General features: G+C 45.6%; 1 protein-coding gene across 1 annotated transcript in view; it reads left to right on the forward strand.

The window, feature by feature from the left end:
• LOC144668493 (glutamate receptor ionotropic, delta-1-like) overlaps nucleotides 1-26,764 on the forward strand; it is a 69,358-nt gene that overhangs the window by 30,034 nt on the left and 12,560 nt on the right. The window contains exon 5 of the mRNA XM_078530523.1: nucleotides 21,961-22,156. Within this exon, the coding sequence (XP_078386649.1) occupies nucleotides 21,961-22,156 (196 nt within the window). The remainder of the gene's footprint in view (nucleotides 1-21,960; nucleotides 22,157-26,764) is intronic.

Consider the following 26,764-nt stretch of genomic DNA (forward strand, 5'->3'; position numbering starts at 1 on the left):
TCTCCTGAGACACCCGTGCCCATCCCCCATACTCTGGGCGCTCCATCCCTCAGCATCTCTGCATTGCCGCCTCTTACACTGCCTTCAAAACCCGTGAAAATCCCCCTCTTTGTGTTTTGAAAGGTTCCCCAAGTTTCTTTTTCTCACCTTTTTTCCCTCTCCTTTCTGTCCACTGTCCTGTGGACCACAATTCGACCCGGAAGCAGCACTGAAAGGAAAATTTGTAATTTCTTCAAAATGTCTGCGGGACCTGTAATTGTTTTTAAGGATGTTTGAAAAGCTTGAAGAGTTTTCATCAATTTTAAAGGCATCAATTATAATTTTCTTGAATAATAAGAAATACTGGTCCAGGTGACCTTGACCTGGAAGCAGAACCAACAGGAGGGAAGTTAACATACAAAAGAGCCACGTGGCCAGACACAGAGAGGACAGAGAAAAGAAGAGCTGCAGCAGGGGAAGAACAGAGAAGGCACATTTACAAGGAGCTGTGTGTGTAATACTGTTAAAAAGAAAAGGTGAAGACAGGGTTAGAGCAGAGATCATGAACTGGTCAATTTTGCCGCTGCTGCTGCTTCAGTTTTGCCAATTGTCCGGATCGTTTAATGGGATTTATTACAGAGGTAGGATAAATGATTCTCTGGGGAATCTGTGCCATCAAGACCGTGGTGAACCTGGCGAAGGAGTCTCTGCAGAGTGCACTGTTGGGGGTGACAACTGTCTCCAGAGACCTCAGATGGAACACCGCTAGCGGTGAATGCCACTGGAGGGCGGGTCAATTGAGTGGGAAAGTGAGAGATCCTACGTACCAGAGGCTGAGTTAAAGGCCTGTGGAACTGCACATGGTGCCACATGCCCACGGGGAGTGTAGCAGGTGCTCGTGGCTGTGTAAGATGCAACTTTGTTGTATCGACTATGTCACGACTCACCGGGGATGGTGCGCTGTAATATCCAGCCCCACTGCTCCCTGAGCCGCGACAACTGTGACCAGACCACCACATTGCCCCGATTCCCCTAACTGTTTAATTTAGGTTAACAGAATATGGGCACCAGGTTTGTAAACTTAATAAGTAAATAACTGTTTATTGGACAAACTGTCATTAACCAGCGGCAAAAGAAAGAAATGTGAACTGCTAATTCCTAACTCCATAACCCCCTAAACTCTACTCCTTCTTAAATCCCTGTACACACACACATACAAGACACATAAAGACACAAAATCATGGGCCAGAATTTTTCGCTTGTCGGGCAGGCGCAAGGCCAACCCGAACAAGCGTAAAATGGTGGGCGATGACATCGGGTGAGCGTCACAGAGTCACATTGAGGGGACATGTTTTCGTTATTCTTAATTCATTTGTTTTTATTGTTAAAAATCTTCAGCTCCCCGAGGCACAGAGGGCGCTTTTCCTGCGCACACCCCGCGCATACGCACAATTCTGCGCTCACGCTCCTCCACCCCCCACCACCCTGGCAGCGCTGAGCGCTGCAGTGCACGTTTCACACTGGCTGACCGTTACTTGGCCAGCCAGTGTGAAATCCATGCCATGGCCCGATTGCGGGCGGCAGTCGGTTTTGCAACCGCTCCTGTGCCCACCCACTGCGCCCGCCCGACGAGGGCAAAATTCTGCCCATGGATTTTAAGGGTGGGATAAAACAGTTCAATAGCACCAATTCCGGAGAACAGGATTCGATGGGTTGATTTTGATCGATGTCTTCCAAATTCCTTTCAGCTCTTTGTTGATGACACGAGGTGGGTCTTCCAGCACTTTCAGTCTTTAGTTCACTGGTTGAGCATTTGCCTTTCAATGTCACTAACAGTGATTTTCCCCTTTGCCTCTTGACAGGGGTTTTCAGAGAGAGAGCAGGTTGTAGAGATACGAGGAGATATTGTGGAATTACTGGAATCTTACACACATAGGAGAGAGAGGTTTTAGGTTTTTTTCCTTTCAGGCTAGGAGATATTCTGCTGTGCTGCTCTCACACAAAACCTGGTCACCTGGTCAGGAGCCAATTAAACGCTGTTGCCAGGCAAATCCCCATTAGACCGGACTCCTCCTCACCACCATCCTGTCTGTCATGGCACACTCTGTTCCAGGACAGCAACATTGTATATATACCTCACACTGTTCCAGTAGACATGTCCTTCAAACTGCAGCCATTATCATTTTAATCCACAGTCCAACAGAAATAAAAAAGATATGTTCTTTACAACTGTTTAAAGTGAAATTTACCTTTTTATTTGAAGCATCATTTTCCAGTTAATTCATGTTTAATTTAAATGTTCAAGCGAAAGCTACAGGGTGTCATACAGGAAATTTGGTTATTTAGGTTTATGGTTTCCCTCACAGGGATTGTAACAAAATATAGACTTGGAGAAAATATGATGTTTGAGCTTATAGGAAGTCCTCTTTTGCTGCAGTTCCATTCATAATTTCAGATTGGAGTCAGTCGGACCCCAGTGTCACCTCAAGACAGTCTCTGTCTGAGAGGCAGGCAACTGCATCTCACCCAGCAGCCTTCACGGCCTCAGAATGTACTGAGCGCAGAGGCAAGAAAGGGGTTTTGTCTTCAGCCTCCTCCTGTTTCATCATTGGGCGAATATAAGGTTTGTGGTTTGGGAATGAAACCAAACCTCCTTGAAGATTCCCACTCTTCCAACAGTTTTACCAGATACCCTTGTCACTTGTTTATCCTGTTTAGGTCAAATATGATTACCGACCCAGCAGAGATGATTGGCTGTACCTGAGGAGTTTACAATCTTTACAGAGCGGAGAAACTTCTCCTCCCACTCCGGGCAGTCGATTGCAATGTAACCCTCCCATTCAGAAATTGGTTGTGGATATTTATTTTCAAAAAGTTACAGTGCAAAGAACCTTTCACCATCTACCCCCTTTCTAGATCTAGGACGCTCTAACAACAATAACTTGCATTCCTTAACCTCCCTAAGCTTTCTCTGCTGCAGCTGGTAATAGATGTCAAGTCCTTCCCGTCTCCCGCCTAACTGAAATCACATGAAGAATTATTGTCCGTTAATATTACGGCTGGATGATATCCTGCTGAAGTCTCAATCAATTTGAAGCAAACAGTATAAAAGACCTGCTTTAATATAGCAGCTCTGAGCAGGCCATGTTTGTTTACTTGTATAATTAAAAGTAATTTTTTGGCAAGTTACGCCGAACCCATTGTCTCCTTCTCAGCCTCTTACGAGCTGTGTGCGTGTTATGAATTATAGACATGAAGTCCCTGCCTTTTGTGGAAGGGAATTCACTCAGGGGGATTTTTGTTTTGCAAAAATTGCTTGTTGACATGAAGTCTTTATTTCTAAAGCATTATCTTTTATTCCTTTTCCTTCTGTCACACATCTCCCATGAGCTTCACCGTGCTTTAACATGCAGTGCTGCTTCTAGCCTTATCATATTCCCTTCATGCAGATCCCCTTATTGGCTATTCTGCTGTCTAAAACTGGAATCTCAATGATGCTGCCATCTCTCATTCTGTCCAGTCCTCACATTCAAGTGCTCTGAATTTCTAACTGCCAGAGGGATTTAACTTACTTTCAGAGTGAAATGTACATACAGTTGAACTCCCCAGGACATTTAGAGAATTGATTCATTAGATTACAGGCACTAAGATCCGAAGCTGAGATCTTCAACAGTGGTTTGAGTAACATCAGGACTCATCAAAAGCCACCAGGCCGAGACAAAACAAAACAAAATATCAGGGTGTAAACACTCGAAGAGTTTTCATTTTCCAGGTTATTAAGATCTCTGCTTTTCCTTTCTCCTTTAATTCCCTTCTCATCCTTGTGCCCTGGTTCCATTCAGGGGTGTAAAGGTATGAGGATCTTGCTCAGTCCTGCCCTGTGTTAAGTGTTTTTAGCAAGGCCCATCCTGCTACTTCATGCCTAACCCTGGAGCGTTCAATAGCCTACTGAGAGTAACTACATTAATGTAACATCTTTAACATTGTTAAATATCCAAAAGATGTTTCACAGGAGTACTTATCTAACGAAATTTGACACTGAGACACAAAAGGAGACTAAAGAACACGTAGCCAAAAACTTGGTCAAAGAGGTAGGTTTCAAGGAGCATCTGAAAGGGGGAGAGAGAAGTGGAGAACATGGGATCCAGGCAGCTGAAGGATTGGCGACCATTAATGGAGCAATATAAATCAGGGATATATGAAAGGCCAGAATTGGGGGAACACAGATATCTTGGAGGTTTTAGGGCCAGGTAGACATGGCTGAGATGATGGAAGTATTTGAAAACAAAGATGAGAATTTTTAAAATCAAAGTGTTGCCTTAACTGCTATGAAACGGCCTAGCAGCACTACATAAGATTCTGAGCATTGGTGATGAAAACTATTGTTGTTAGTCAGTAAGTTAGTAACCAGAGAGCATAAATTCAAGGGGTTATTTTGTAAGGTGACTGTCCCAGCAGGAAGCTGACAGGTTTGGTGTGTAACCTTGATTCACTCATCATTGATTTGCAGAAGAGATCTGCCCATTCTTCAGATCTCGCTGCAGATTGAAAAGAGTAACATTATCTCCAGGTGCTTGTAGCTGACCTGTTTATGTAAAACACACGAGCTGAGGGATATTGCCGGAGACAATGGCCATCCAGGGTGTGAGAGGCCTTGGTTGTTAACATTCATCATCTTACCTCTCAGGAATTCACATTTCATTCCAAGAAACCTTTCTTATGAATTAATTATTTTTTAGGTTGAACCACAAAGTACAATGAAAAAAATAGAATATTCCAATCACAGGCTGATCCGGCACAACATTGAGAACCTCAACTTCACAGAGTGGGGCAAATCCACCCGCCCCCTCATTCTGGCAAACACACCCCACCCCCACCCGAGTGGGACAAACACCCACCCCCCCCTTCAATACAGAGGGTGTGCAAACACACCCCACCCCCCACCCCCGGCCAACCTGGCAAACACCCCCGATCCCCAACACAGGCCGATGTACTATGTCTCTCTCTCTCTTTCTTTCTTTCTTTCTCCAACTACCTCTCATTCTCGCCACATATGTGTAGTAATTATAGTTTTGGGAAACATAGGACTGTAGCTTTAAGAATAATCCTGTGTTGCAAGATCACATGACCTGTGTAAACCAATGTGTTAGCAGTGCGGGGAACCTCTACAGGAGAGAGTTCTTCTTTAGTTGTGGAGTTTGATGTACACGCGTAGCTTCTGCTGCTGCCTTGTAAATAAAGTTCAATGTTTCCACTAAGAAAAGTTGCCTTCTAATTGGGTATCTCCTGTAAGGTTTTGCTGGCTGACGCACTGCAGCAGTGAGCGTGGTTGGGACTGTGCAGAAGATTATGGTCTTTGTCTCTCTTTTTGTCTCTCTCTGCCCATCATGCCCTTTCTTTCTCCATCTCTCTCTTGTTGCCTCTCATTCTTGTGATGTCCCTCTATCTATTACTCTCCCACCTGTGTTCCCTTCACCTCTCTCTCATTCTCTCAGTCTCTCCCGTTGTCCCCGAGGGATGTTGTGAAATTGTGACCAGTTAGTTTAACCTGTTTTTGGCTCCCATTCTCCCAGTTATTGTTTCTGTGTTCAAGCCCTGTAGCCATTGGCTAGGAGTGATGGTGTATGAAGCTGAGCATTGTGCCCTACAGGACATTGCAGGAAGTGACAGCAGGAATGCCAAAAAATGCCAGTTCAGTCATAGCCTTTTAAGGGTTAAAAGATACATTCTAAAAGTGCAGCAAAAAAGGAGAGACTTTGTTTACTTGTGTTGGAAAAGCTGTTGCATTGCAAATATTTTGATCTGCATTGCCCCACAGCTCATTGGATTTTCAATGTTCTGGGAACGAGAAGTCAGCCAGTAAAGTACCAGGGGGGGGGAGAGGTGTCTCCAGACTATGTGGTTAGGACTGGAGATGCTTTGCTTTTGTTTGCTTTTAATTTTTTGACAGGGATGCCTCGGGTTTTCGGAGCCCCCCGGTTCTTCCCTCCCAGTGAAACACTGTTGGATTGTGTCAGTGCAAAGAAGGTCCTGAAATGGCCCAGCGTAAAAACAGGTCAGAGAGAGACTGGAGACAGCCTGTGACCCACATGTGCCCCAAATAAAACATTAGCTCTGCTATTAAACGAGTATTTGCCCAGGATTAGTGGTTCGAGGCAGAAACTGCGGCTGCATAGAAGATTAGATTGGATAGGAGGACGAAGAGAGGCAATCTGGAAACAGGGTGGATACATATGATTAGAAGCAATGCTTGTGTGCGGGATAAACACCAACACAGGCTGGTTGGGCCAAATGACCTGCTTCCATATTTCTGTGTATTCTATATTCCCAGCGCCTTGTTGACTATTCTGAGTGTCAGAAGTTAAGAAATGATGGTGTAGCACATTGCTCTATAGCATGTTGTATCAAGTTGTAGAAAAAAACTATTGATTTACAGCTAAAAGAATCTGTTGGGTAATGGCTGAGTTTTATTTTGTTGCTACTCCTCCTAGATTCCAACCTAGACAATTTACATAGAGCAAACTCGGACCACAATGATAGCCCACTCGGTGAGTCCTACAGGACACAGTGTGCTGGTTAAAATAAAAACAGAAAATGCTAGAAAAACTCATCATCTGAGCATCTGTGGAGAGAGAAACATTTTGAGTCCAATATGACTCTTCTTCAGTGACCAGAGTCTTGGACCCCCACCCCTAGGGGATTAACAACTTTCATCACATTAGCCTAACTGTGTGCAATGGAGCCCTTGCTCCCTGAAAGTGAACAAAAATCTATGCAAATTCATCAAACAGTCCAACATTGACAGAGGGCCATCTCACCATCTCAGCTGACTGAAGGACAGGACCCAGTGGTGAAAGGACCATGCACTAACTCAAACTCCCCAATCTACTGATAGTATAACGAACAGGTCAACAAACCAATCCTACTACCTGAATACTGACAAAAGAAAGGCCTTCCATTTATCTAAAGCCCATTCTTGACTTCTGGAAAAAAAACTCTGTTGCTGTTTGGTCTCCAAATTGCCGAAACCGTGCAATTATGTTAAGGTTGCCACTATTATTGATTTTCTTGCTTTCATCTGGGAATAGTAAATGATAGAAGCAGCATAACGCCACACAGAGAATACCGCCTGCACACGCAATCTGTGTCTAATACAAATAAGCTGTGAGTGACCCACACTATGATATAAGAACTAACGACATTAGCACAGTCACTGACTAATGTGCAAAAACCTGCCTTAACCAGGGATGGTGAGAGTTTGGGTTCCAGTATCCTGGTGAGCTGACCATTCTGAGACTCAAGCAGGAAGAATTCACAATCAGCCCCATTCACCTAATCCAGGATGTGCTTTCAGAAGCTTGACGGCCCATCCAGTAACAAGGTCTTGCGCACAACTAACCTGTCGGCAGTTTTGAAGAAAGATCTTGATCAATAATCCCTGAAGCCAGGTTACAGAAAATGGTGGAAGAATTCAAAACGAGGAACAAGCTTACAAACCCTTCACACTTTCCATGACCTCAGGATGACCCAATGCACTTTACAGCCAATGAAATGCTTTCTGATTTGTAGTCACTGGAATGACAGAAATGTAGCTGCCAATTTGCGCACAGGAAGCTCCCACAAACAATATTGAGATAAATGACGAAATAACTGGTTTATGCTAAGATAAGAGCAAAATACTGTGGATGCTGGAAACTTGAAATAAGAACAGAAAATGCTGGAAAAACACAGCAAGTCTGACAGCGTCTATGGAGAGGGAAACAGAGTTAAACGTTTCAGGTCAAGAACCTTTCTTCAATTTAACATTTCATCCAAAAGACAAATATCTCCAACAGTGCAGCACTCCCTCAGTACGGTACTGGGTATGTCTGCTTGGATTTACTTTACAATGTTATAAAAAGGTGATGGGTGGGATTTTCCGGCCTTACCCGCGGGAGCGATCGCGGCGAGTGGGAGTGGAAAATATCACCAGTTCAGAAAAATCGGTTTACCAGCGGCAGAAAAGCAGCCTGGGAGCATCCGCTCCAGCTGTCGATGGCGGGCAGCGTTTCCCACCACGGCACATTGGGGACATCATTTCAATACATTGGCATCTCATTATAAAGGCTGCTCGCCAAAATCATGCCCCTCGCCCCGGATCAAGAGGGCACGTTGGCGTCCAATCAGATCGATATGTTTCACAACGGTACCCAAGCGATGTGCACCTGGCAACCCGCACTTTGCTCGTGACTCCGAGGTTCATTCGCCTACCGCACCGCACAGCACTCGTGGTAACTCAGACTCAACGCCAGGCTTCGCAGGTAGCACCACATCACATTCAGGGGGGGTATCAGAGGCAAGTCTCTACCTACCAGACCAGCGGTAAGGTGGGGGGGTGGCGGGGGTGGCTTTTAGTGTGCTGCAGGGCAAGGTCTCCACTGGGGTCTTCCCGGGGGAAATTGGCCATGATGCAAGGGAAGGGGCTGCAGGGTAAGGTCTCCACTGGTTGTGGGGGGGAGGTAAGAGTGGGAAAGGTTGCACTCAAACACATGACAGGGGGGTGGGGGAACAGGGGTGGGGAAGCATCCTCAGCACCAGGGTGGGGAGAGAGCCAGTTACAGAATGGCATTGGACCAGAATGGGAGGATCACTGAGTGAAGAAGCGCTTCAATATCAGGGGAGGCATCTTCAGCCTTTAGATGGGGAAAAGGTATTATGGGGGCATTTAAGGGTGTCGGAAGTTGGGGGGGGTTGGGGTGGTATATCTCAGACTGTGCAAGTGTCCTCAAGATGGGGAGGTATGAAGTCCACACGAGGCATCGGCACCTCTACCTCATCATGTTCTGGGGGTAATAAAGGGATGTTCACTACAATCACGATGGGATCAAGGAATACAGGGGGAGGATTGAGAGGTTCTTGGAGGGAGGAAACCTGAACATTGGGCTCCTGCAGGATGATGGGAGGGATATTTCCACCTTCTCCACAGGGAGGGTCCAAGCTGGTCTGGTAGTGAGACCTCAGCACCAGCATCTTCCAACTTGCAGCGATGGCGCAATACAAAATTAAAATGGGGAGAAACTCTTCTGGTCCTCTTCCCTGTCAAAGTACTTTTTAAGCAATTTACATGACACACCCTCTGCTTCTTTCTTCAACCTGGAGTATTTATTAAATAATTTACTTCACTCAGTTTCTTTTCAATCCTGTAAGGCCCACTAAACCTTGCCTTTAACAAGTCACCCAGTACTGGTAACAGAACTAGCATATTTTTTCCCTCCAGCAACAAAACTATGAGCTGTAGCTTTCCTGTCTGTCCTCACTTTCATCATTTGCTGTGATATCTGTAAATGTTCCCCAACTAACTCACGTGTTCTGTCCAATTTTTCTCTGAGGTTTGATACATAATCCAAGAGAAAAGTTTCTGAATTTTGACTCTCAAATTTCTCATGAATCAATGTCAGTGGTCCCCTTACCTCATGACCTTAAACTAATTCAAAAGGACCAAATCCAGTTGATGCACTGGGAGTGTCCCTAATAGCAAATAATAAGAATGGAATTCCCCTATCCTAATCCTCTGGATAGTCCTGACTATTGCTCTCATCATAGTTTTTAAAGTTTGATGCCATCTTGTGATTCAGGATGATAAGCTGTTGACTTAAACTGTTTTATCCCCAAATTAATCATTACTTCCTTAAACAGCTATGACATGAAATTTAAACCCTGATCTGATTGTATTTCTTTTAGTAAACCATATCTTGTAACAAATTTAGGCAACTTTTCCACAATTCTCTTTGTTGTAATATTTCTCAAAGATGTCACTTCAGGAAACCTTGTAGGCACGTCTATTATTGTCAGTCAGTACTGATTTCCACTCTTAGTCTGAGGGAGGGGTCCTACACAATCAATCATGACCCTAGTAAAAGGTTCTTCAAATCCTGGAATTGGAATTAAAGGTGCCGGCTTAATCACTGCTTGTGGTTTCCCTGTCATCTGACACGTGTGACAAGTTCTACAGAATTTGATTACATCTCTATGCAATCCAGGCCAATAAAAAAGTTTTTGCATTTTCACCTGTGTCTTTCTACTTCCTAAATGCACCTCCCCCCACATTGGAATTTCACGAGCTTTTCTCAGGATCTCATTTCTATATCCAAATGGTATAACAATCTGATGTTCTTCCCTACAGCTTTCATCTGCTGAAACTTGATACGGCCACCACTTTCTCATTAAACATTACCCTTAAGGTAATACCATTCTGGAATACATTCTCCCTCTGTTTCTGAGTAAGCTGTCTGATATAACTGTTATTTGTTTATCCTTTTTCTGTAACTCCACCAACTGCTTTGAGTTTAAATACCTCAGCTTCAGGATCCTCCATTCTTTCTTCCTGAACAATTTTAACAAAAAAAAAGTGTCAGTTAATTGGATTTCCACACCTCCTCCCTGCCTTTTAACTTCCCGTTCTTCCTGTTTCAGCCTGTGAGCCTGTGATCTTGTTATCACACAGTCTGGAAACAATCCAGGATGCTCCTTCTGCAACACTCCTGCAGAAAATACCTCTACAGGCTGCTCAGCTACCATAGGCATCACCCGCATCTGTGACCCAACGATATCATTACCTATCAACGGTTTGAGATTCAAACGACCCTAATTTATCTAAAAATGCAAATTTTCCTCACACCGCACATTCTAAAACGTCAGCCATGTTTACATATTTAGCATTTCAAACCCAGCTTCTTTGTTGATGACTCAAAGCCTCCAGACCAACTGCCTCCAGTTCAACTACATCTCACACACACACACACAAACTATCCAAACTCACTATTAACCCACTTTTACAACACATTACAATAATATTATGAAAATTATTATATTTTCATGAGACAAGGCCGACAATGACGTCAACTTCGACAAAGGTCAAGGAACCCAGGACGCTGAGCATTGGGTTTTGCTGAGATTTCTGGATTCCCACAGGTGCAGGGTGCCCTCAGCTTCACTCAAGTGGCTGTAACAGCAACAGGCACTCCAACGCATAAACAGGAAAGGCTTCCACTCACTCAATGTACAGCTGGTCAATGACCATGAGAAACTGATGATGCAGGTTTGCGCCAGATACCCAGGAGGTGTCCACGACTCATACATCTTGAGCAGATTGCAGCTCCCGGACATTTTCGAGCAACCACACAGGATCGGGGGCTGGCTCCTCGGTGACAAGGGGTCCCCACAAAGGACGTGGCTGATGAGCCTGTGTGGGGGCCACAGAATCCTGCAGGGAGAAGGTACAAGAGGCTCATGCCGCTAGCTGAATATTGGTGGAGCAGACTATAGGGATCTTAACAATTCGATTCCGATGCCTGGGCAGATCTGGCCGAGCACTCCAGTACCCTCCCCAGAGGGTCTCACAGAAGATCTTGGCTTGCACAACCTGGCGCTGCAAAGGGGGGAGGGCTTGCAAGATGGTGACATGGAGGAGCTGCACGTCTCCTCCAATGAGGAGGACTTTGGAGGGGATGAGGGCATTGAGTTGGAGGAAGACCAGGCTGCAATGGAAGAGACCATACCACAGGCCAGATGAGGCAGGCGTGCATGTGAAGCTATCATTGCCCCCAGATCCCACAAGGAGGGTGACAAGTTGCAGTGAGTACTGTCTAGGGCAAGTGCCCTCCATCATGGGCCAACATGAACACCAGCGTTGCTATTCCTCTCAATTCAGCCATGAACTTCAATCTGAGAGTGAATAATTACACATCGGGGTCACATTGTCCTGTTGCCAGGGTAGTTGATAAGGATGCCTGGCAGGTGTGGGTGGTGAGGGAAGCCATGGACGGGATGAGGACATGATTTCTAGAGGAGATGAGCCAGTTGGAGATGTGAGGGTGTGTGTGAGAGAGTGAGTGGTGATGTCCCTGGAGCTGGTAGTGAGTGTGTGATGGGCTTGTGAGTGTGTGAGTTGAGATTGATGATATGGTTACCTTACCCTGGTGGCACGGATGAGATCATTCACCCTGTTTCTGCACTGCATCCCTGACCTCTTCTGTACAGCGTTGGCACTGACCACTGCTGCCATCACCTCCCGTACCGGATTGGTGAGTTTGCTGGACCTCCTGACCTCAGGACAGGAGTAGAGGACGTTGCAGTGGCCTCAACTGCATCCAAAATGCGTCCTGGTGAGGGGTCACTGAATTTGGGGGGCTGGGGTCTCCTTGGCTTTCAGGACCATGTCTGCAGTGGAGCAGTCCTGGGCTGCAGACATTGAGAACACTGTGTGCGGCTGCATGTTAGAAATGAGTGAGGAAGTGGGAAGCAGATGATACGGTGTAAAAACCCCCACTGCGGCCGGCGGCTAAAATGTAAATTTTCACCCCCGCTACCACGCTTGGTGCACTGAGGTGAAAATCCTGCCCAATGTTTCAAGCAGTCAGTGGATTTTGGGAAAGAAGATCAAACATTCCCTGCCAGTGGTATCCTCTGGTAAAGGTCAGGTTTCAGACCATGGTTTGAAGTTTCCTGGCGATTCCCAGATCATTCCCGGACTGTGACTGAACATTTGACTCAGCACCTCCCTGAGTGGAATTTTCTGCTCCCGCCATTGGCGGGAATCGTGTCGGGCAGGGACACTCAGTTTGGCGTGATGGGAAAGGTCAGTTTCCCGCCAGTGAGAAACTCGTTTGGAATTTGTTCTCCTGACTTTGGCGGCTTATGGGTGAATCGGGTTTCCTGCTGATCTGTGTCAGGAACCACATTTGCATCTCATGAATACTCATTAAAAGGCCAACTTGCCGGGATTACATTCCCCTCCAGATTAAGTTCCCTGCCAGCGGATAATTAGAACAGTCTGTTTCCCGACTGTATATATATAAGTGGCCTGCACCTGGCGAGCTTCATCTCTACAGGACTTTGAGGTCTGTAGGCGTTGTGTTCTCCTTCTTGGGGGACCTCACGTAACTTCACTCGAGTGCCATTAGCGAACACTACGCTGAGGCTGGACACGGGGTGGGGGAGCTGGCTTACGGGGGAAGGGCAGGGAGAGTGCGCAGGGGAGGGGGGGCGCTATGTCAGGGGAAAGGGGGGAAAATGCCCCAGGAAAGTCGGGGTGGGGGAGTCTCTGAGAGGGTAGGGTCAGTGGTGTTGGCAATGGGGTCCTGGGGGGAGAATACAGGGGTACTGGTGACAGGAGGGAACAGCCAGAGTCAGAGGGATGAGTGGGATGGGGCATCAGATCCAGGGTGAGCGTCTGGTTGGTGAAGGTCTCATCGGGTGGGTCACAGAGGGGGACAAGACAGGGGGCCCGGATACCGGGGGGGGCAGGATCAGGTTGGCTATGAGGACGGTAACGGGTATTGGCTCTGAAGGGAGGAAAGGCGTGTGGAGGTGGATCGTGATGGAGTCCAAGGTAATGGGAGAAGGTTCAAGGCTGACAGAGAGGAGGGGAATGGTGATGTTGGGTGGGTCTGTGGTGATGGGGGGAAGTTGGTGGGGGACAGGGGGAGGGTGGAAGGTGGTGGAGTGAGTTTGAAAGGTGATGTGCACCATCAAGCTGACCTTGACTACGCAGTACGTCAGTCAGTGAGACCCCTCAAGGTGGGAGGAGGGTCTTTTCAGGTGGGTGGAGTTCAAGGTCAGCACATGTGGCTGACTAAAGGCTCCCTAATAATTATGAGACCACTGGATGTCAAAGATACTCACTTGTGTTCTGCTCTCTGTGGTGAAGGCCATTTTGCAGCAGGTTTGTTCCCGACTGACAGGTCTCATATCATCGAGATCTCCGCAAGGTGTGGAGCTACTGTTCATTGTGGGCCATTTACCATCGGCTGCAGTTAGAGACAGGGATGGAGGGAGAGAGGGAGGTGGATGTCTCCAAGGGGCACGGCTGGTGGAGGGCAGCCAACTCGCATCTCCAAACCTCCATCCTCCCGGGTGAATGGCCATGGCTGACAAGAGCTCATGCGGTTAGTTTTTCTATTGTGCCAAGGCAGTGGTCTCTCTCTATAAGAGTTATGAGGGTAGTGGAGACAAGTGGAAAAGTCTCTGCGTGAGGCTTCTTGGATGTGGCTCTCATCACCCTGGTCAAAGAGCAATGTCTCCATACGTATTCATGTATGAACAGGAGGATTATCCATCTCTGATCTTCCAGGGTGTCCTTTACCTGGAAGGGGTGGGGTGGGGATGCCATGTCTAGACAGAGGCCAGGCAAAGGGCTTACCAATTGCCCGCTGGCTTTGAGATGGAGGGAAACATGGGAAGGACATGCTCACTAAATGTACCACATCAATTTGTTCACACACCCACTGAGGCGTCGATGCTGCAGGCTGGAGGCAACCCTGCTTTGGTAATGACTCCCATTCAGATGAGGAGAAGGGGGGCCTGTTGCCGGTTGGCACAGGGCCAGGGGGAGCAAAGGCCGGAGCAGCAAGAGGCAGAGGGGCCTTTTGAAGGTCAAGAGGCTGGTGAACGTGGATCTCTGCAACGGTGAGCACTGACCTGACCATGGGTGTATCGCAGGCTGTGGTCTGATCTAGAGTGAAGAAAAGGGAACCCCGGAGGTGCCCTCATAGGTCTCACAGCTGCCAGATTCTCCAGTATGTGTTGCAGCTGCGAGGACTCTGTAGGAGTATTGCGGAGCTCCTGGTCTGTATTGAATGAATTGGCTGCTCTGCTGATGCTTAAATAGGGCGCCAGGACCTTTGACCCCATGAGGTAACAGTGGGGTGGGGCAGCTTCCGGCCCACCCCCTCCACCAGGTTTGCTGAGCTCCTCACTGATGCGTAATGAATGAGCTGAAAAGCAGATCGCCCGTGTTCACCGTCCTCGCCTCCCAGCGGGAATCGCGTCAACTTTCCCGCCCGCCACTGGACTCCGTCTCCGGAATGGAAAGTTCCGTCCCCTTGCTCAGCACATTGGCTGCCAACACGGCGATCGGAGAGCTGACTGACCGAAATACTTCAGCATCTGTTGATTGATGAGCTGATTCAATGTTGTTGTTGGAATTAGATTAAAATCCACCATTCCCCACTGTGTCCTTAACTGTTTCGCTGATGGGTTTTGGCTGAATTATTCTTTAGTTCCTGGTACAAAATGAGCAATTAAAAAAAGCTTCAGGATTTATTGAAATTACAATAAAACTAAGAACAGGAAAGAAGGATATTTTATTCAAATACATACACTGTGATTGTAATATAAAAAAGATGGAGTGGGGCTCCGCTGGGTAACTTCCGTCTTTCCTTCTCTCTCTCTGTTTCTGTCTCTCTTTTTCTCTCTGTTTCCATCTCTCTCTTCGCACATCTTTTTATTTTTCTATCTTGCAACTAGCAGCAACATTTGTCATCCTCTTAGCATCTTTTCATCCCTTCTTCTTCCTCCTCTCTCTCTCCATCTCATTTTTCATCCACTCTCTGTCTCTCTCTCTCTCTCTCTCTCTCTCCCCCCATCTCACTTTCTGTCTGCCTAGTCTATCGATCTCTCTCTGTCTGCCTCTCTCTCTGTTTCCCCTCCATTTTCCCAATCTGCCTGATAGGTTTGTGTCTCTATCTCACCAGGCTGCAGTGTTCCACAAAGCCCAACTTGTACAGTTACCCATTCTACCATTAGAAGGCTGTTTTGGTTATTTTTCTCAGAAACAAAGTGGGTAGTGAGGCAGTAATAACTATAGAATTGACCACTCCCCTCAGTGTGTGGGGAAGGAAACCTGCGAATAACATTATCCAGTCATCTGTTCTCTCATCCTCTAGATTCATATCTTCATTTGAGTCAGCAACAAATGTTATTTTGTTCTTATTATGGATATTTGCTGTTATGTGTCTAAGGATTGTGTCTTTGAACTTCCGTATCCACAGCTGCACATTCTGCATTGTGGGTGGAGTAACTATAGTTTGGATAAATATAGGACTGTAGCTTTAAGAATAATCGTGTGTTGTAAGATCACAGGACTTGTGTCAACCAAAAGTGTTAGCAGCGCAGGGAACCCCTACAGGAGAGTTCTTCTTTAGTTATGGAGTTTGATGCATCCCGTGTAGCTGCTGCTGCTGCTATCTTGTAAATAAAGTTAAATGTTTCCACTAAGAAAAGTGGTCTGAAGATCAACTCTATATCAAACTGGCGATGAGGATAAATCAGATTCAGTGCTATACCTTGCCCAGCAAGTGTGAGTATCTAAGTTCGTTAAAAATAAAATGAGATATACTCATCCAAAGTGTCACAGTTTTGGGAGAATCAATCCCTTTGAGCCAGCCACAGAAAATTGGTCTCAATATATCGAATGTCTCGTGTTCTTCTTTTAAGGAAACGAAATCACGGGGGAGGAAAAGAGGAGAGCGATTCTCCTGAATATCTGTGGGAGCAAGACCTACAGTTTAATTTGAAGCTTGTCAGCCCCAGTACCCCAGATTCGAAGACTTTCAGTGAATTAGTAAACCTCATTAAGGGACATTTTCAACCCAAGCCCTCAGTCACAATGCGGAGGTTCAGGTTCAATTCACAGAATAAAGCCCCACAGAGACAATTGCTACTTATGTGGCGAAATTAAAGCAACTAACAGAATATTGTGATTTCAATGAAACCCTGAATGACATGCTTCGAGATCTTTTAGTATGTGGCATGCAGGAAGTCACTATTCAGCGAAGATTGCTGCCTGAAATCAAGCTTGATTTTAAGAGAGCGTTAGAAATAGCGCTGGCGATGGAGGGATTCACAAGCAATTCAAGGGGTGTAAAATGGCGTTGTTCTCCTAGTCGGGCGGGAACAGGCAGCTGAAAGTGGTGTGAAAAGCCAGGGCTCCACCACAAAGTGGGAAACAGCCCCCGCTAACCGAAAAATGAGAGGAAACAGCTTAGCAACTAAATTTTAAAATAACTTTCATCGATGTGGAAACAATCAGTCTTCTAGCGATTGGCAATTTTAAAAAGTAGAATGTTATTTTTGTCACAGAAATGGACACATAATGAGACAGTGCAAAGTGAGATTTAAACAGGCCTCCAAACAACAAACGAAGTCCAATGAAGTCTCTAGTGTAGAAGAGCCATAAACAACCAATTGTGATATTTATTCACTATTCAACATGAAGGTTGGGAAGACAGAGCCAATATTTGTTACAGTGAAAGTGAATGGTAAACCCTTAAAAATGGAAGTAGACACAGGTGCTTCTACCAATGTAATAGGGGAACACACTTTCAGGTATTTAAATAAAGGTGCTCAACAATTAAATTTGGAACAAGCCATCTGCCCAAGTTGAAAACATACACAGACAAAGAAATCCAAGTGAAAGGTATCACCAGAGTAACTGTTCATTATAGACACCAATCGGTACAGCTACCAGTGATGGCGGTGGAAGGTGAAGGACCAAGCCTTCTAGGTGGAAATTGTTTGAGGGAAGTTAACCTTGATTGGCCAGTGAGATTTCAAAAGGAAGCAGGAAGAGTTCCTGAGTGGGAAAATGAACAAGGCAAGGTACTTCAGAAAGAGCCTGGAGGGTCCAGGGACCACAACTGGATGAAAAAGGAGTGTGTAACTATTCAGCAACCTGAAGAAATGAAGGCTGTCTTAAACAACGACATGGAAGAACAGCAGACGAAACCCAAGGAGACTCTGTTGAATAACAGAATTCAAGGTGAAGCGAGTGAGCTTCTCAAAGGAAAGGAAAACCCTGTTGAAAGATCTTCACACACGACAAGGATCCCTCAGGTCAAAGTTTGTGCCTCTGGAAAATTATGAAGAGAAACAGGAAGGAATTAAACTCACTCTGAACAAACTGAAGAGCCAGTCGGCAGAGAAGACGCAGCAATGTTCCAGGAGGAAGCCAACAGATACAAGAAGGAGACAGATGAGCTGAAGAATTAGCTAAATGAAGCTAAAAAGGCTTTGAAAGCAAAAGTCGTAGAACTTTCCAAGATGGGTGTAGAAAGTGAAGTAATGGGTAACTCAACTACGGGACTAAAACAAATTGAGACTGCATCTGAGATAAGCCTGACTAACAGTGAAGTAAAGAAGAAGACCGAGACTAAAACCTGTGGTAAAAAGAGGAAGACACGAAGAGAGGGGATGCAGAGTTGCTGTTGAGGCGCCATCTTTGGACGAGACCAAGGACAGGGTTTTTACCTCCTCGGGCAGGTGCGGCAGGCGGGTCCAGGAGTGGCTGTGAAACTGACCACCGCCTGTGACCGGAGCCCCGGCCACAATTTCACGCTGGCCGTGGCCGTTAATTGACCAGCCAGCGCGAAATGTGTACTCAGGACCTCAGCGCTGCCTGAATGGGGGGTGGGGGGGTGGGAGAGGCGCTGAAGTGTGCGCGTGTGTGTGGGTGGGCTCAGTGAAAGGCACAGAGCTTCCTCAGGGAGATGAAGATGAAGATTTTTAACGTTAAAAAGAAAGAATTGAAAAATATGTGACTCATGAGCAGGGACATGTTAAAGGTGAGTTTTAAAAGTCTTTATTTTTTTTTAGTCACTGGTTGAAACCTCATCCCGCCCGTGGATGAGGTTGCACAGAAAATGCAAAGGCCGCTTGGCCTATTTGCCCACCGGCCAACTGTAAGGATGGATGGCCAGGGAAAAATTCAATTAATTAATTAATTAATGGGCCTAATTGTCGGTGGGCGCGCTGCTGACTCCTCCGCGTGCCGCCGACCAAAATATGACGTTGGGATGCTCACCCGATTTCATCGCGCGCTATTTCACGCTCGTGTGTGTCAGGCACACGCCCGCCCGCCAAGCTGAAAATCCTGGCCTAAGCCTGATACTTCCCAATTTGGAGGGGAAGGTGGAGAAAAGTCAAGGGAACCAAAGAGCGACTCATGGTTTGCATAGTCGCGAACGACAATTTACTGCTGGAGAAGCAGTAGATGTGAAGAATTTCGGTGAAGGACCGAAGTGAGTTCTGTGTCTGGACCATTGTGGTACCAGGTGGAAGTGGAGGCCGGATCACCCGTAAGCATGTGGATCATTTCAGAAGGAGGGAGATACCCCAACAAAATGATGTTCCACCTGTAACCATTACTGAACCTGTGGTTCCTGTTGAAGTTGCCCAACCAAGGACAGACATACCCGATGTCTCGGTCAGAGTGGACGACACTGAACTGCCTGTGCCAAATGAGGTACCTGATGTCAATGTGGTTCCAGAGCATGTGTTTCCTTATAAAAGAATCGGAAGCCGTGGAGCTAGGATGTTCCACGCGGATCAGGAAACCACCTGAGAAACTGAACTTGTAATTTCATAACCTGTAATGTCACGAGATAAATAACCTTGTAAATACAAAATGTACAGAACCGTTACGGGGGGGGAGGAATGTAGTAATTATAGTTTGTATAAACGTAGGGCTGTAACTTTTAAGAATAACCCTGTGTTCTAAGATGGCATGATCTGTGTAAACCAATGAGTTAGCAGCGCATGGACCCTCTACAGATGAGTTCTCCTTTAGTTAGAGAGTTTGATGCACACGTGTAGTTGCTGCTGCTATCTTGTAAATAAAGTTCAATGTTTCCACTAAGAAAACTTGTCTGAAGATCAACTCTATGAAGGTGGGTAAGACCCAGTACTGAGGCTGAAAGCAGATCAAAATGTGGGCCAGTGGGGGACTGAACTGCTTCCTCTCATCCTTACCACACACGGTGACTCGGAGTCTGGCCACTGGAGACAAGAGTAATTTCTACTCTGTCACACGAGACATAAGAGCCCGGTGAATAGAAAGTTCCAGACTAACCAGGTACCAAATCCATATTTATATATCACTCTGATGAAACATGAATATTGCAGCATTCAAACTCTGTCTTGGCCGTGACTCAGGGGTAACACTTAGGCGTCTGAATCAGAAAGTCATGGCTTCAAGCCCCACTTGAGATGAGAACTCATGACCCAGGCTGGTACTGAGGGAGTACTACAAAGTATCTACAGCCCATTCAGCCCAACAGCTAGATGCCATTGCTCCTGCTCCATAGGAATGCTGCATTTTCAACAGAAGCCACAAATGAGACATTAAACTGGGGTTCAAGTGGATATTAAACATCACCCAACCCTTTTCAAACAGGGTCAATATCCGCGTGTCTCAACCAACATCATGGGCTGGCGTGTGTTATGTAACAGTGATTGAACTTCAGACAAATATGCTTCTGAAATCTTAAGCGGACATGATATATTTTATTTGCAGTCAGGTCTGATTTTAGTAACTTTTCCGATTACACTCAAAAGCACACACTTAAGGTGACACACACAAACATACACTTTCTCCAGGAGAGTTAGGGATGGACAATAACTGCTGGCCTATCCAGTGATGCCCACATCCTGTAAATGAATTAAAATAAACCATAAACAGCATGGATATATACTCACACATCCATCCACTAGAACAATCCATACAGGTCAGATGTACAGCAACTCTTCGTCAGAAACTCGAGACTCATGCGGTCATGTGGCAGGGTCAGAAAATCAGGGGTGGGAGAGATGGTAACAGGAGAGGGATCGGGAGAGGTGGCGATGGGAGAGGGATCGGGAGAGGCGGCGATGGGAGAGGGATCGGGAGAGGTGGCGATGGGAGAGGGATCGGGAGAGGCGGCGATGGGAGAGGGATCGGGAGAGGATGGATCGGGAGAGGATGGATCGGGAGAGGATGGATCGGGAGAGGTGGCGATGGGAGAGGAGGGTTGGGAGTGTTGACCGGGTCCTTTAATGTGCTCCTCCAGGTTCCATTCAGGTAATATTCTGAGATGCCAGTCAATCCTCAGCCTCGTTTCCCTCAGTGTAGCCCAGCAAGGCACTGGCTGCCTCAGGACAAACCAGTGAGGACTTCAAGCTGCAATAGGCCCATTCTTTGCACATGCAAAAGACCGAGGGCCTGTTTCAGGCCTGCATGGGCAAAGGATATCTTTTATTATCCTTTCCCAAAGTGGCCATTGCATTACCTGCCCTACAGTCTGGGCCTTAATAGTGCCTGAAAAATGGACACTCAGTGGCTAAATACCTAGAAGCATATTTCAAGGCCTTTGTTCTATTAACTTGTTATCCCAGTCCTGCGCTATTGTCTATTAACTTGTGCAGTTCATTCTTCACAATGATCTCGCTGCCATGTGTGTGTCTCTATCTCAGATATTGGAAATAACTGAATGTGTTTCAGTGGCAGCATTACCATTCAGGAGCTACTTTACCCACAAGCTGCCACATTTGGTTCAGTTCAGTGATACTCATTCAGATGTTAGCTACAAAGGAATTGTCAGATCAGAGGGTGGTGCTGACACGTAAAGTTTCCCTTTCATAATTTCTTGACAAGTACACACACACAATGAATATCTACAAGTGCAGAAATAAAAGAAATACCAACATAAATTTACTAGCTGAAGCCAAGATGCAGAATTATTTGACAGATAAATGTTCATTGATGTGAGCTAGAATGGACATTACCTTTGGAAGGGTGGGTGTTGTGCACTGGTCTCCCACCCATGTATCTGCTCCCTAACTCCACTTCAGTGATTCACACTGGAAATCTCAACTTAAAAAGGGGGGATGGTTTCTGCATTATAAGAAAATGCTGATCAACTAATGGCAACCAGTGAGATAGCAAAAAATAACCCGATTAAGTACAAGAACCAAGACCAGGTGTGGGTGGGAAGGTTCTGCTGGATTGGATTGGTGTCTGATTAAGGTTCAGAGTCTCTGTGACATTTTGTTAAACATTATTGAAATCCAGATTTATGGTGGGACTAGTTAACATACAAAGCACCAAAACAATTGGGTTCAACTAAGGTCATTGGACATTTGGCCTTCATAAAACGGATTGGTGGCTTATGCTATACAACGCACCTGTGCAGTTTTCTGTGCTTAAAGATGGGGAGAAGCTGAATTATCTCACCTCTTCAATAAATTACATCCCCCCCCCGACTCAGTAAACTTCAGCTTCTACTCTCTGTATCAAACTGCAGGCATTGGACAAGTTATTGATCTGCTCCAATAATAACAGGCCTGATTATTTGTCTGTCTTCAGACTACACTATGTTAAATTTACAATCTCCCTTCTTTTACTCCCAGCTCCTTCCAAGATCTGGTGAAGCAGTCTGATTTATCCTACGGCACAGTGAGGGACTCGGCTGTCTATGAGTACTTTCAGGCAAAGGGGACAAACCCTTTGGAGCAGGACAGCACATACACTGAGCTCTGGAGAACAATCAGTAAAAACAATGGAGCAGACAACTGTGTGTCAGCTACCAACGAAGGCATCAGAAAGGTAAGCTTCACTCTGAACAAACACAATATTATCCACACCAACACTATCTTCCGACCCATTCACCTGATAAAATCTGTTTCCCTCCCAATGGAATCCAACCTGTAACATTACAATATCAAAAGAGCCTTTACTCACCTTTCCCAGCAGTTCCTAACATGATGCTGATAAGCAGAATGGTATCAGGGATAAGGCGCTTCAGTTACTTGGAGAGACTGGAGAAGCTGGGGTTGTCCCCATAGCGCAGAGAAGTTCAGAGGAAGTTTGCTAGAAATGTTCAAAATAATGAATGGCTTTGACAGAGTAAGTGCTGGTGGCAGAAGAGTTGATAACTAGGAACATAAATTTAAGGGCAATTGGTGAAAGATCCAGAGGCGACATGAGGAAACATATTTTTTAACACAGCAAGTTGTTGTGACCTGGAATGCATTGTCCTTTAGCAGATTCAATAGGAACTTTCAAAAAAAATGGGATAAATACTTGAGGGAAAAGCACTTACAGGGCTATGGGGCAAGATTAGGGGTGTGGGACTATTTGGTTAGCTCTACCAAAGCCAGCACAATGGGCTGAATGGCCTCTTTCCGCACTGTCTCATTTTATGAAGTAGGAGAAATGTTCATTCTTTTGCCTGAATATTGATTATTGGCTGTGATTGGTCTCATTCTGCCACAGGTCTCAAACTAAAGCAGGAAACTTACTTCAATAACTCCTTCAATACAGCTATGTAACTGCTGTTGGAGATTGCACGACACAGACCTGATGTGGTTCTCCAATAACCCCCTGTCCCAACCCTGTCCTCAGCTGGCTGACCCCACACAGTGATACACCTGAAATAAAGATCTGTGGGAAACCCCAATCATAAGGTTTATTGTTGTCAAGAAGAACAAGAAAATGGGACACATCGCTTACAAAAACTAAACAAGCATTCATAGTCAAATATTTCAGGAGATAAATCAACCTCTTTGGAAGTTGGTCCAACATTTACAGATCATGTCCCTCCAGCAGCACCTGTGAGATTGAAATCCATGAAGATGTTAAAGTGAATCAGCTCACTAATCACACAGGTCCAGCTGAGAAAATGGAAATTTGGCTGATTGGGTCATTAAGTTACCAAAACCCGCTGTGATTAATGAAGATAATTGATGGTAAATTTACTGTCGGAGTTCATTACCACTGTTTGTGTCGACCTCTGAGATTTCCCAATGTTCAGAAACACACTGTTTAGCAGCAAGTCTTGAGAGAGGGAGCTGGGGAGAAGGGTGATGGGAGCCAAGGAGGGAAGTGGGGTGGGAGCCAATTGGAGGTCAGAGGCGCTGGGAGCTGGGGTGAGCACCCCTTGAACCCCTAGGTGCTCTGACTGAAATATCCCATTGTCTGTAGCACATTGAACAGGAACAATGCTGATTAATCCAGTCCTACTGGGTCTGTTTTAGTTAATTGGAGTTCAAAGTATTTTAGCGAGTAAACTTGTTTTCACATTGCACAATAGAACAGCCTGGAGGTTCATATATTGGAACCAGTCAATAGTTTAATTTCAAGATAACACTTTCATGTGTCTCAGAGTAATGTGATGCTTTCATTTCTTGACATCGCCCAAAGTTAAATTGGTCCCAGACAATACACTGGACAAGAATCAAACAGAGAGCCTGAGGGTAATGTCAGTCAATAAGTGAGAATCTTATTTGGACAATGACCACAGAACAAACAGACACACAGGCAAATTTGTCAGACCTCGGAATGAAGATTAGAGACTAGAAAAGATTCTCCCCCTCTCACATGAAACAGATTGTCAAAGGGAATAATAGGCTTGTGGCTGGTTGATATTTATAAAAGGAGCAGTGTCGGTTGGAAGGGTTTAAGGGCTAATGATATCAAAATCATTCTTTGAAATATTTTCAGGGAGATAAGAGAATTGTTACAGTCAGGAGGGTCGTTAAGTTTAAACAGCACTAATTTCTCCTCTCACCGCCCATCCGCATTTGGATTTGTTTCCCCTCTATAAGCAGTGGCGTATTTCCCCAACCCATCGGTTTTTGTGCGATCCAAGTTTCTATTAATAACACCAAAGCAAACTCGAGAAAGAATGAACTCAAAGGGTCAGTTTATTGACACACACTCAAAATGCGGGAAGGAGGGTTCGCAACATCACCTCCACACACAGATAGTCAACAGCGGGGTAGAGAAAAGAAGGTTTTACAGTTAGGAGATCGTAGAGAACATAAATATTGGTTCATGTGAGTTCCAGAGTTCCACATCAAAGTCCATTGAGGTTTTCCTTCACGGAGGTCAGTGGTCTGCAAACCGAATTTGTAGAATCCACCTTTCACAACAGTGTTGACTTCAGAAGATGGGATAAGAACACAGAGATAAATCAGTCTTGTAGACAATTGCACAGAACATGTGAACAAGGAGCAAGAGTAGGCCATTCGGCCCCTCGAGCCTGCTCCGCCATTTAATAAGCTCATGGCTGATCTGATACTAATCTGAAATTTGCATCCCACCCACCCCCCGATAACCCACCACAGCCTTGATCACCATGAATCTATCCACCTCTGCCTTAAAAATATTCAAAGAACTTCCAATCGAAGCAGGGTAGATGGGGCCTGTTGTGCAGCCTGGCCAGAGCTCCTTGTGTGTGGCCTGCTAGTCAGATGTTAAAGCAGCAGACTGAGCTATATATGTATATCAGCAGGGCTTTATTACTTGTTCCACAAGCCAGAGGCCTCGGTCACATAACCTCACCTCTCCACCAGGTCTTCAATAAAGAATGTGCATCCATTGTCTGGAATTTGTCTGGGTCTCAAAAGACGGCTAAATGTCCCAGCCTTTATGAGTTGAAGGAAATGCTGGAGGAGCCTTTGTCTTAGAAGACCCTCTGTCTCCTGCTGGCAAGCCTGCGTTATCAGATGCAAATTGCCTTTGTAAAACTCTCTTTGAAGCTGGGCTGTGCAGTCCCCAGATGATCATTAGTGGCTCCTCAAAGATAAGGAAATGTGAGTTTTCCCAAAACTGCAAAGTGGCTACTTTAGTTCTGGGGTCACAGACAGACATGGGTTCAGCCCCTTTAAGGAGCGTGTTCAGCCAAGGTCCAGTTTTAAAATTTAGAAATAGCAACGAGTATATATCCACATCTTTATTTTATAAAAAAGTTGTGTGAGGTCATAGACCCTCAGAGAATGAACTCGTCATTGCTTAAATTAAGGATCACCAAATTGAGCATTTCAGAGACATTGAGAGTGTAATCATACAGGGACAGAGTGGAGTCACTGGGCAGAATTTTTTTTCAAAATTGTTTCATGGGAGGTGGGCGTTGCTGGCAAGGCCAGCATTTATTGCCCATGCCTAATTGCCCTTGGCACAAGGTGGTGGTGAGTTGCCTTCTTGAACCACTGAAGTCCATGTGTAGGTATACCCACAGCACTGATTGGGAGGGAGTTCCAGGATTCTGACCCAGCGACAATGAAGGAACAGCGATATATTTCCAAGTCAGGATGGTGTGTAGCTTGGAGGGGAACTTGCAGCTGGTGGTGTTTCCATGTATCTGCTGTCCTTGTTCTTCTAGGTGGTAGAGATCACAGGACAAAGGAGCCCTGGGTTGCTGCTGTGCATCTTGTAGATAGTACACACTGCTTCCACTGTGCATTGGTGGGGGAGTGAGAATGTTTAAGTTTTTGAATAGAGTTCTCATCAAGCGGGCTATTTTGTCCTGGATGGTGTTGAGCTTCTTGAGTGTTGTGGGAGCTGCACTCATCCAGGCAAGTGGAGAGTATTACATCACACTGCTGACTTGTGCCTTGTAGATGGTGTACAGGCTTTGGGAAGTAAGAAGGTGAGTTACTCTTTGCAGAATTCCTAGCCTCTAACCTGCTCTTGTAGCTACAGTATTTATATGGCTGTTTCAGTTCAGTTTCTGGTCAATGGTAACCCCCAGGATGTTGATAGCGGGGGATTCAGTGATGGTAATGCCATTGAATGTCAAGGGGCGATGGTTAGATTCTGTCTTGTTGGAGATGGTCATTGCTCACCACTTGGTGGCACAAATTTTACTTGCCACTTATCAGCCCAAGCCTGAATGTTGTTCAGGTTTTGCTGCATGTGGACCTGGGCTGCTTCCGTATCTGAGGGGTCACAAATGGTGCTGAACATTGTTCAATCATCAACAAACATCCCCACTTCTGACCGTATGATGGAAGGAAGGTATTTGATGAAGCAGCTGAAGATGGTTGGGGATAGGATGCTAACCTAAGGAACTCCGGCAGTGATGTCCTGGAACTGAGATGATTTTCCTGTATAATTGGTATGTGTACCAATGGAGAGCTTTCACCTGATTCCCGTTGACTTCAGTTTTGCCAGGGATTCTTGATCCCACACTTGGTCAGTCTCACCTCACATCTTTAGTTCAGCTATTTGCTGATGATACAAAGATAGATAGGGAAGCAAGTTATGTGGAGGACACAAGGAGCCTGCAAAGGGATTTTCACAATCTAGTTAGAGACTAGTTAATTAAAGTAAACAAAATTTTGAAATCCCAGTTACCCACAAGAAGAATGAAGCCACAAGATCCCACAGTTTTAAACAAAGTAAACTCTGCTATACCAAGTCAGAAAAGTA

This window comes from Cetorhinus maximus, chromosome 27 (genome assembly GCF_964194155.1).
Source record: "Cetorhinus maximus chromosome 27, sCetMax3.hap1.1, whole genome shotgun sequence".
Lineage (NCBI taxonomy): Eukaryota > Metazoa > Chordata > Chondrichthyes > Lamniformes > Cetorhinidae > Cetorhinus > Cetorhinus maximus.